Below are 11,341 nucleotides of genomic sequence, written 5' to 3'. Positions count from 1 at the left end.
GTAACAGAGCATAACAACCAAACAAAAAGTACTCTTCGAATGCACAAAAACTTTCTAGTCTCATCATTTAGACAACAACGAATGAACGCGAGAAAGCTCCCGCTCAAGAACTCAATAGAAAAAAAAATCATTACATTTGTGTCGTATTGTCAGTGTCTATGAAAGCGTAAGTTATAATTATTTTTTAAATCAATTAAAAAATTATAATTACGCTTGATTTGCATTGAATTATTTTGCTTATTTATTTTGTTTTGCCTATGCAAAACAATCCATTGCAAATCAATTATATCTGAATATTTTTTCTTTTCATAGATACTGACAATGAAATTTATATGTAATAAAGTTTCATCAAAAAATCCTGTGCGGAAACGTTCTCTCTTTTAATTTTTGTTGTCTATAACTAGTTACCAGAGTTTTTGGATTCAAAACTAATATTTGGTTTGCTTTTTTGCTATATTCCAGTTATATTGTTATCATTTGCTTTTTGTAAATAAAAGTCATTTCAAACATTCAGAATCAATTATTTGAAATTTACTTTGAATAAACATCTACAAAGAAAAAAAACGGTCGTTGAAATCAAAACATCAAAGTAAATTTCAAATAAATGATTTTGATTGTTTGAAATGACTTTTACTTACAAAAAAGCAAATGATTAGATTTGTTGAAGTTTCATAACTTTCAAATCTAGCTGGCTAAAAATGGCCAATTGCCGTTTTTAAATGTTGTCATTTTCAAGTTTAAGCAATTACTGGTCGATTGGCACAGAAAGGCATCAATCAACGCAATTTCTATAAAACAAAACTGAAAAAAGTTTTTTTTTAAAATCATTTCTGCTTTTGTGCGTGTTTGGAGAAAGTAGAGTGACAAATGGCTACAGTTGACCACAAGTTTAACTTCAAAAATGAATAAAAAGAATTATTTTTCTCCATTTGTAAAATAAATTTTTTAAAATAATTTTTTCGTGCCAAAAGCGTTAACTGAAGCTTCAAAAACGGGTTTTCTTTAAGCAACGTCGCTGTACTTTGCAAACACAAGCAAAGAAACGGCTCAAATTAGCTGTAAATGGTCAAAAAATGAAGAAAATTAATATTTAAAAAATTCTGCTATGAGCCGGAATCGAACCCCTCCCCCTCCCCCTTCAAACACTAGACACCAATAAATCAGTTACAGGCAATATAATGCAGCTAAAGCAAACTAGCTTCGTGCATCTGCTGCGAAAAAGTCTATTACATTTACTCCTTGGTTTAGAAAGCAGAGTGATCTTCGTAATATACAGTTACGATTGCTAGTCCTTAAAAAAAAAGCTTTTTACTCTTCTTGCTTAGTTTACGCGCTGTAAGTCGGCCCAGTCAATAATTTTTAAAACAGTTCTGTCAGAAGATTCAAAGGTGTTTTCGAAATAGAAAAAAGATGCAACAAACATGGTCTATCTAGGGATTTATTGGCAGAAGGCTTGAAATTTTTAGTTTATCTAAAAAGCATAAGTTTTTCAGTATCTGCTTATTACAAGATTAATAAGCTTTCGTATACATAAGAAAAACATCATTTAATTCAGGAGGAAGACGATATATACAAACTAGTTAAATTTGAAGTCGAACATTGCACCAGTTTTAAGTGCGTGAAATAATCACCAAACAAAGCTTATGATGGACCACGAAGATCTAGTGGCTTTCCGTCTGACAGATAGTTTGAATATTGCACAACTGCTCGTATTAGGGTGCTTCATTAGTAAATCACATCGCCGTGAAAGATTGACTAATATTTTTGCTCAAAAGAACAGCATTACTTAAATCAGAAACCAAATTTCTGAAACTCATGGCTCAAACTTTTTATCTTCGTCGGATATTGCGGTTGCAAAAAGGGCATTTTGTTCGGACCACGGATATCTTTGAAGACAATTCCTGAAAATATAAGCAAAATGTTTCTCTTTTTGTAACTTTCAAATGTCGCAGATAAAGTCCAAGTTAAAATTAAGTGAATTTCAAAAATTTTCTGTGATAGCCGCTTTTACAGAAAATTCGCTCGATAGATTTTTTTCCGTTACTTGTTCTGAAAATGAAGTCTACTTTTGAAAAAGTTTTCTCATTTTCCTGGCATTTCTACTTTTGTTATTAGTGTATTTAGCGTGAGCAAATTGCAAAACCTTCTAGCAAAAAAACATACGATCTAAATACGGGATAAATTACTATTCCGCTGAGAACATGTAAATTAAACATGACTATGAAAGCTTCCATTTTTTCGTAATTTGCTCGCTTCATTGAACAGCTCATGTTGTCTTCCTTTTGATTAATGAATTAGTAATCTGAAAAGGTTTTCAAGTAGAAACCTCCTACGATTTTAGAACCCAACTGCGGATGCTCAGTTTTCACAGCCGGAAAAATTCAAAATCCAAAGACGTCTTTATTTTTTGTGCCAAAGACGTTTCAATTTTTGTTTATAAGACATTCTCATTTTATGGGCTCTGCTGGTTCTTACTAGTTGCACCTAATTTTATTATTCAAGATATTGCCGAAGATGATTTCTCTTTGTTCAATATCGCATTCATATCAAACTTGAAAAATAAGATCGCTGCAATTTTCTGGTAGATCATTAGAAATCGCTGAGGGTTGAAATGATGCTCCTTGTGTTCATACAGACGTATTCTGTCATCATTTCTATTATGCTTCACATCTACAGAGAACTTTTATAAAACTGGAAAAACTTTGAAAGATGGTTAAAACTAGTCATCAGTGAACACTGTCTCCATCAGTATTATCGTTTTCCCAAATGTTCCTAAATTTATCCTGCAATTTATTGTTTATGTCACGAATGTTATTTCTAGTAAATGCCCTTTTTTGTTTGTCGCCTTTATTGCTTGAAATACATTTTTCGCTGTTAAATATCATACTTGAAAGCACCACGGGATGAGCTGATGAAAGAAAAACCAGATCAACACTTTTTAAATTTTCAAGACAAAACTTAATCTACAATTTGAAACATGACTTATTTGAATGGAAATTATTAGTGCGTGTATAAAATATAATTTACAGAAATTAAGGCTGATGTTTTCTTGCTTGTTTATGACAAAATTGAAGTAGAAAAAAGTTATCTCAACATCCATATATGTGATATTTTAATCAAACTTAAACTGAGTCAAAGTCAAGCTGAAACAAGAGATGAAAATAATTTATAACAGGATGACAGTTAAGCCAAAAAATAGAAGACTTGGCATTCATGTGGGTCATGCGAAAAACCGATATTTCTGGCAGAATAATCCGATGATCTGTCTTCAGATTACAAGTCGCACACATCATGTACTTGATACATCACAAGCTATTAGGGTATAACGCTGCTGAGCACAGATGAACTTTCAATAGTTTGAGCATTGATAAATGTACTTAAACAAAATTAAACAAGCATAGGAACGAATTTTTATTTTACAGAGGCAGCAGCCCTTTAAATTCGGATTCTAAGTCAAAGCTCTGTAAAAAAATATAACGTAAGCAAACGCCAATCCGTTATTATCACCAAATTGTCTTAATTCAGGTTCTTAAATATTTACGCTAGATCAAATACATGAAGACTAAGTTAGTTTTTTCATGTCTAAGTCTGTCTGAAAGGTCCAGTGGTTTTGGAGAGTGAATATAGAACAATTTCATTCCTTCGCTGATGAAAGTTTTTCTAGTTAATTTTTGCATTTATTGTTCTACTTGTCTAGACACTTATGACTGTCTGACTGGTCTCGGAGGGGGTTCCTTCTGGTGTGAGTTGTGGAATGCACACCGCACTAGAGTGTAGGGGAAGACTGCCTCCAAGGCATCCATGCTTAAATAGGGACAGTCCTCCACTATTTGCTTCAACACCAGATAAGTTGTGTCACGTGATCTGCGCGACATCAACAGCGTCGCCGGGCTCATCGCACCTGTAACCCACACACTCATTTTCAAATCATCATACCAAAATAAAAAAAGATATTTCAACAATCATTTGGTCTACCAGGAGAAAACACCTACCAGGATAAAAGGTCCAAAGATAGCATTTAACACAGAGGCGAAGTTGAACTTCGCATACACAAGCAAAAATATGACCGATAACGCTTCTGGGAAAAACTGAATGAGTAAAACTTTGAGGCTACAAAACTTCATAAGTGACGCACGCAAATTATGAGTTGTTAAGTGACGCAAGCCAATTATGACGCGTTAGCAGTACGGATCTTTTTCCTTTTCCCCCACTTGCAAATTTTCATGATTCAAATTACTGTTCACATTGTCCGGTTGTCATGAAAATTGACATGCAGACTAATTAGGCCATGACAAACATATTTGATCTTCATAATCAATCTGGTAAAACCACTCCTTTGACCATAAAATTGATGTGCGTGTGTGAGGTGGGTGGGGGGGGGGGGGGTGGTGAGGGGGGAGAAAAAAGATCCAGCAGTACCAATCAATTTGAAAAAAAAATTTACCAACTAATATGCCTCAATTTATGGAGCGGACGCATTTTAATTAGTTTACGAAAAGTTCATAAAAACATCCGACCCTGTCCAGGTTCCAACCCTCTTATTTTGCTGCTGGTCTCCTTCCCTACCTCTACGCTACAAAACCATGATACCTCGAAGCTAAAGTGCTATTTGTAATATAATAGTCAGTGTTAACACATCCTTAGCATTGGCTGTACTTAATAGCTGGATCAAAATGAACACTTTCAAAATGAAATTTTGTCGCAACAATTGCATCGCAACAATATTTGCAACTTAGGTTGGAAAAAAAAGAAAGTTCAAACTATAACACAAGCTATGCTTGTGTAAATACCACGACCATCCATCATACAACGAAGTAAAAATTTTTCGCAATATTTTTCAAGGAAAACTATCAATATTTAGAATAGTTTGAATTTGAGTGAAAACGTTTATTGAAGTCACAAACCAGCCGAGTCCCCACTTCCTCCGTCAGCCGGCGACTGTGCATTGCCTCCCTCCGACATCCTCAACACACAGCTGGAGGCGTGAGTGAGGAATCGCACGAAGCAGTTCCTGATGTACTCTTCTTCCGGCTGAGGCAACATCAACAGGGTCATTGTGATGATAGAGTTGACTGCCTTGCCAATACACAAGGCGTTGCTACCACTCGCTGAAACCACAAATATTAAATTGTTCGTATCTCATTTTTTTTTTCAATTGACGCAACAAAAAAGAACGTAATAAAATTGATAGAAAGTAACTTTAAAGGAGAAAGAAAACAAAAACAAAAAGACGTTATTAACAATTTTTTCTGCAGATTCGGCATGAGATATTAGGGAAGCATTGATACTAAACGTCTATTATTCAGTTTGTTTCAAAGCGCGTTTTTTATTTTGATCATAAAAATGTTATCTTTATGATTAGCATCATATTGTTTTTACAACGCAATCCAAGTTCAAAAAAATGCGAAGATCATTTATAATCTACGCAAATCTAAATTGAACAATAGAAACTCTACTGAGATAGTGGTGACAACTTAAAAACATAACGAAAGAAATACATTTCCGAAGTCGAAACGATATCCGCTAACTGAAAACCATGCCCAACTGACAAATTGTTTTGAAAAGAGGTCATTTCCGTAGAATTAAAGAACAGATAAATTACCGCTAGATTTGTACACTATTCCTAAATTTTCAACGAAGTTGAAAGGATTCAGAGGCATTAACAACAGGTCAAAAACAAATCAGAAAAATTTTGATCTAAGGAATTCATTAAAAGTAATACCATCATCTTAATCAAAGCGATTCTCTTTCAGGTGACATTTATAAATGACATTTTTGATATGAGTATGGACTATGGACATAACACAAGCACGTAATCGTATTAATTTTGACCACAGCTTTCAAATCAGATTTACTGAAGCTGAAGGAGAAGGCTTTAAAAGAGCCATGCTACAAAATAATACATGTGGTTATGACTCACTTTCATAATAGCGGTTGAAGGGTAGGTTGTGCAGCTCCACAATGTCAGGCAGCGATAATCCGAAGAGAGTGATGAAACAGTTCACTAATTGGTCATTCTCGTGCTTAGTGCCAGTTCCTACGTGAAAACAAAAACTATTTAACATAGCCAACAGACAATTCGAAAAATGTGTATGAAGGAAACCAAAAAAAAAAAAATGATCGAACTTTTTTTAACACTCGAATTGCTGGGAAAAAACAAACACGTTGAAGCTCTTTGAATTTCTAGAACTTAGATGACTGGCACTATTCCATAAAATAAACCACTATTGAGAAAATTGGATCAATATGTAATGTTTTTTTTTGCTGGGAAATCTAAAAATTAAAATTCACTTTCCAAACAAAACAGGTTTTTTTCGCACCATTTGCACATTACTACTTGAGATTTTAATTTGCCTTTCTCTGAGCAAACGAAACTTAATTCAACTTAAACATAGCCAACCGAAGATTGGAGAAGAGTAATAAACGCAAGTAACCCGAAAAAAAACACCGACTGTCTTGACAACTTTCCAATTTCAAAGAAAAAATAGATGCCCTTTAAGCTCTTTGAATTTCTAGAACACTTTAAGACTGGCGCTTTTTTGATAACATGAACCGAACTAGAGAAAACTGGATCAATAGGTAGTAAAGCTTTTATTCCACTCGAAATCTAAAAATTAAATTCCAGTTTCGAAACTAGAAATCATTCACGTTTTTTTTGCGCCATTTCCACGTTCGTATTTGAAGAGTTCTATTTACGTCCCTTTCAGGACATGAATTTCAATTGAACTCAAAAAGTGAATATATACCTAAGTGCATTCATAAATGCAGCAGGTATATGAATGCACATCTGTAGTTATTCGAGACTTTTCCTGAAAAAAAATCAGCAAGACCTATATAAGAGTCTTCACTACGTTCATTACTCTTAAAAAAGGATCACAAGCTAATCTAAAGACACAACTTAAAAATCAAATTTGAGCTCGATCAAATTTTAAAGACTTTTTCTTTATCAAAACAAAAAACCGCACATTTGAATAAGTCTTCAATTTTGTTCACTGACATCTAAAATAGTGTTACTCACGCAGTTGCTCGAAGTTTTTTATTTTGAGCAGCTGTTGCAGTATGGGGTCATAGTACTTCACTTTGAAGCCAGCTGTGGCGGCCAAGTCATTTGCATCCTAATCACAGACACGAGTAACCTGATATTAATTTACACAAAAAAAACAGAAACAGCACAAATTAATCAAAAATGCTCTAGAAGGTGCAGTTTGTGGTGATGCTAGCATATGAACTATAAAATTGCAATTCCCAACTAAGATAAAAGCTATCACTTGCAAGGTAGATCATATAGTCAAGTAAGTCACTGCTTACATAGATTTAAACAACTAATTTTTGGGTAAGAGGAGCTTTGTACTTCTCAAAAAAACACCTTGAGATTGTTTTAAACTATTACCGGTCTCTGGTCTGGCTTTTCTAGTCCGGATATACATGACATGAGAAATGGGACTCTCCTCTTCAGTACATCATTCAGGGCAGTGGAGAGTAGATCCCTCAGAGCCAAGAAGGCGCCCATCATCGTCAACAGCTGATTTACTGTCTTCCTATCCTCTTTGTTAATCAGGGTGTCACCTGAAACCAATCTATTATTACAAACCAGGTTATTTTATGCCCTAAACGTTAAAAAAAAGACATTAGACGAAAAAACTTATTGCCTTTGTAACCCAAAAAATCAATACATTACGAGCCCAAGCTGTTGCAGTGCGGACTTGAATGATAGTGGATTCCACAGTCATTTTTATGATTTTTATTATAGTATTGAACTTTGATATTGATTTCAAATTTGATCGGCTTTAAAAATTTAGAACTCCACGCAGAGACGATATGAGTATATCATCACTTGCGGGCCAAGTGATGATATGCTTGGCATCGTCTCTGCAAGGAGTTCTCAATATTCTTTCAGGAAGAGTTCTCAAAAATTTTTAGCTTGCTGGGAAATCTGATCAATCCATTCCATTTTCGAAATAAGACGCCAATCGCGTTTTTCGTGACTTTTACATTTTTGCTGTTCGATGTGGAGTTTGCTTTCCTTTTAACAAGGGAAATGAACTGAACTTAAAAAAACTCAAAAGTCACATCGCGAAAAAGTACATTTGAGACTCTTCCTGAAAAAAAAAAACCGTTAAAAAATCATCGCGACCTATGTAAGAGTCTCAACTGTGTATGAATAGATGGCCTTTGAAGATGGCCTCGAAGCTCTTTGAATTTCATGATCACTTTATGATTGACACTTTTTTGATTCAACGAACACTTAAGAAAACAGGATCAACATGTAATTTTATTCCACTGTGAAATCTAAAAAATAAAACCCACTTTTCAAACTAGAAGTCTTTCGTTCTTTCGCTTTTGGTGAGCGCAAGTTGACTAATTTTCAGCAAAAGAATTTGAATTGAGCTTAAAAAATGCATAAATACTTTACATAGAGCATTCATAAATAGTTAAAATTGAATTGTCAAGAAATAGAGAGCACGTCAACAGCATTGTTAACCCGAAAAAGCCTATATTCCTATTTTACAAAGCTTCGTAGTACCATGCCGATTATAGCAAAAAAACTGGCTTGCCTTACCTAATTTGACTGCGTCTCCTGGCTTGGACTCTATCAGCTGGTAAATTTGGTTCAACTTCGGGGCCCGCTCATTTGCCAATTTCTAAAAATAAAGCAGTTGGTACGTACGGTACAGATTTTTTGTTAACTGACCGCAGGGTTTTCATGAGAATTTCGAGAAATCTTTTGTAACATCAATAGATTATTCCGCCGCCCCGCCAATAGCTTGCCTTTAGTTCCTGATACTGAGCTAATATCTTCTGCGAGATGACCTCGTTGATATAGCGCACTCCATAGGGTCCAATCATCTCAGCCAGACAGCGCAGCTCAGTGATATCCGAGAACTCCTCCACTGGAAAAGGAATCTCCGGTAGCTGGTTTTTAGCCAGAGGTGCCGTGGGAACTGCCAGAGATATGAAGCACTGGAAACGAATAAGCAGAAAATTTGGAATTTGGATGCATACGAATTTATATCAAAGCTCTAAAGCGATTACAATTTTTTTTTCAAAAATTGTCCCTTTTCCTTTGATAAATACTTCGAAAACAAGAGAAAGGGAGCGCTTGAAATAAAAAAGTAGACTAGATGAACACCCAATAAACTCCTCTGTAAAGAAGCATTTCTCGAGCCATAATACCTGACTTGTCGATGAAAGAGCCAGCATAATTTTTTTATATATTCAAGCAATGAATAAAAACTTAGCCAACAGACAGTGTCAGACAGACAGAAGTGTCAAAGGAATTGAGGCTACCAAAAACTGACTTCTTGACACAGAGCCGAAGCAGAACTTCGCACCACTTTCGATATATCGCAAACAAAGCATGGCTATGTAGCCCAGTAAAATAATGAGCCTACTAATTCTTTCATATCACGATTTGCCTCGAATGAATATTCTTGTGAAAGAATCATGTCAAGATGAACAAATATCAGAAACTCAAACCGACAATACGTGTGTAGATGACCGTTGCACCGAAGAAAAAAGTTGCCCTAAGAACTTGATGCTCGAAGTTTAAAAGTCCTTCTCGGCATGAAAGTATGATCATTGCCCAATATGCAACAAATGTAGCAATATGAGACTACTAAGCATTCATAACATATGCTGACAGTTTTTAAGCTGAAGAAAGCTTTAAACGTTTTCAGAGAAATTATTAGAAAACAAATTTTGACACATAGGCAAAACTGCGCTTCGCAAACACTTGCGAGAACACGACAAAAGGAAGCTCTATAAAATGTAATAAAAAAAAGGTTAAAATAAGCCTCGAATTAGTAAAAACTCTGCTACGTCTCGGATTCGATCTGCGACCTAGAGATTGAGTTTCACGAACTAACCACTCAGCCACGAACGCTTAATAAATCAGAAATAATAGCCACAAATGAAGCAGAAAACAGATGCTATGAAAATTCCAAAGCTGTATCGTGATTATAGCAAAAGTGCCACCAAATAGGTGAAAACTATAAATGAAAACGTTTATTTGCGAGTTAAGTTGGAAAAACAATAAGGATCGTATTAATAAAGTAACCCTCGCGAGCTCCTAGTGTAAATATAGCGGTTATTGAAATGCACATAATCTCAATATGAATCTATTGCACTAAACTTCCAACCGAGGCACATCCAGGAGATAAGTCCTTGGCGAGGCCTGCAGGAGATGACTTCTGTGATCGAAGTTCTTCAAGGGAAAAAATTCTAAACAAAATCGAAGCTGCACTTTGCAAACGCAAGCGAGAAAACGGCCAAAATTGGGTCTAAAAAGCAATAACAAAATGAAATAAAGAAAAAACGAAAAGTTACAGATAAGTCTTGAAAAACAAAACTTTTATTTTGAGCCGGAACAGAACATCCGACCTGGAGATTAGGAATCTCACGTCCTCGCATCTGGTCAACGATCGGTTGTAAATCTACAAATATAACCAACAGGCACTTGGAAAAGAAAACTGGATCAATAGGAAAATTTTTTAATCCGCCGGGAAATCCAAAAATTACATTCCACTTTCGAAACTAAAAATCGACCACGTTTTTTTGCGCTAATTTCACGTTCGTATTTGGAGAGAGCTATTTACGTCACTTTAACCTCAGCTGATTCAAGAAAACCAGATTAACAGATAATTTTGTATTCCGTTGAGAACCCTAAACACAAAATCCACCTTTGAAACTAAAATTCATCCACGTTTTTTGGACTTGGATACTAGAGAGCGTAATGAATTTAAGAAAAAAAACCAAAATTTAAAAAATGAATTGAAATTTTTCCTGCAAAAAAAAGGAAACACCACACGACCCGCAGAAGTATCTTTACTTCCTTTAATGAAAATTATCTGAAGAGACAATTCTAACTAAGTAATACAGTACCTTAAAGTGATCCGAGTACACTGCTTGTGACTTGCTGATGCTGGTCATGAAACCCTGGATGTACTGTTTGGTGTAGTACTGGGTGATGGTGATCTGTCCGTCTGCATCCAGTGGCAGAGAGTGCTGCATTAACACTGTGTTGAACAGGCGCGTCATGTCCAGACTCACTAGAATGATGAACAACTGCAATCTTACTTTCTGTTTTTCTTCAGAACAAATGATTATCTCTAAAAATGAAACTAGTCAAATCGAATAATAGGAAACGTTTATTTGGTATTGGCCAAGGTTTATTTGAAGTGCTTGATCTGACACAGTCAACTAAATGTTCGCTTATTAATAGCTCCAAACAAAGCCTTTCTACATTAATTTTTCAAATAATTATTCTGGTAGTAGACTTAAACTGCTGCCTGTTAAAACTCATTTGGTATAAAATTTATCGCAAATATCACGCAAATTTATA

At 35.1% G+C, this 11,341-nt stretch overlaps 1 protein-coding gene across 1 annotated transcript; it reads right to left on the bottom strand.

Annotated features, from left to right (window-relative positions):
- Positions 1–2,832: 2,832 nt before the first annotated feature.
- On the bottom strand, positions 2,833–11,048 carry LOC134843907 (membrane-associated protein Hem-like; the record flags this gene model as incomplete). The annotated part of the gene is given in 8 exon segments (XM_063860247.1): positions 2,833–3,901; positions 4,905–5,108; positions 5,921–6,037; positions 7,019–7,115; positions 7,391–7,566; positions 8,561–8,642; positions 8,770–8,961; positions 10,882–11,048. Coding segments are annotated over 8 exon segments (1,235 nt in total), but the record flags the coding sequence as incomplete, so codon positions are not given.
- Positions 11,049–11,341: the final 293 nt, after the last annotated feature.

Source organism: Symsagittifera roscoffensis, chromosome 4 (genome assembly GCF_963678635.1).
Source record: "Symsagittifera roscoffensis chromosome 4, txSymRosc1.1, whole genome shotgun sequence".
NCBI lineage: Eukaryota > Metazoa > Xenacoelomorpha > Acoela > Convolutidae > Symsagittifera > Symsagittifera roscoffensis.
Note: the sequence above shows the minus strand (reverse complement) of the source record. Positions and strands in the feature narration are given on the sequence as shown.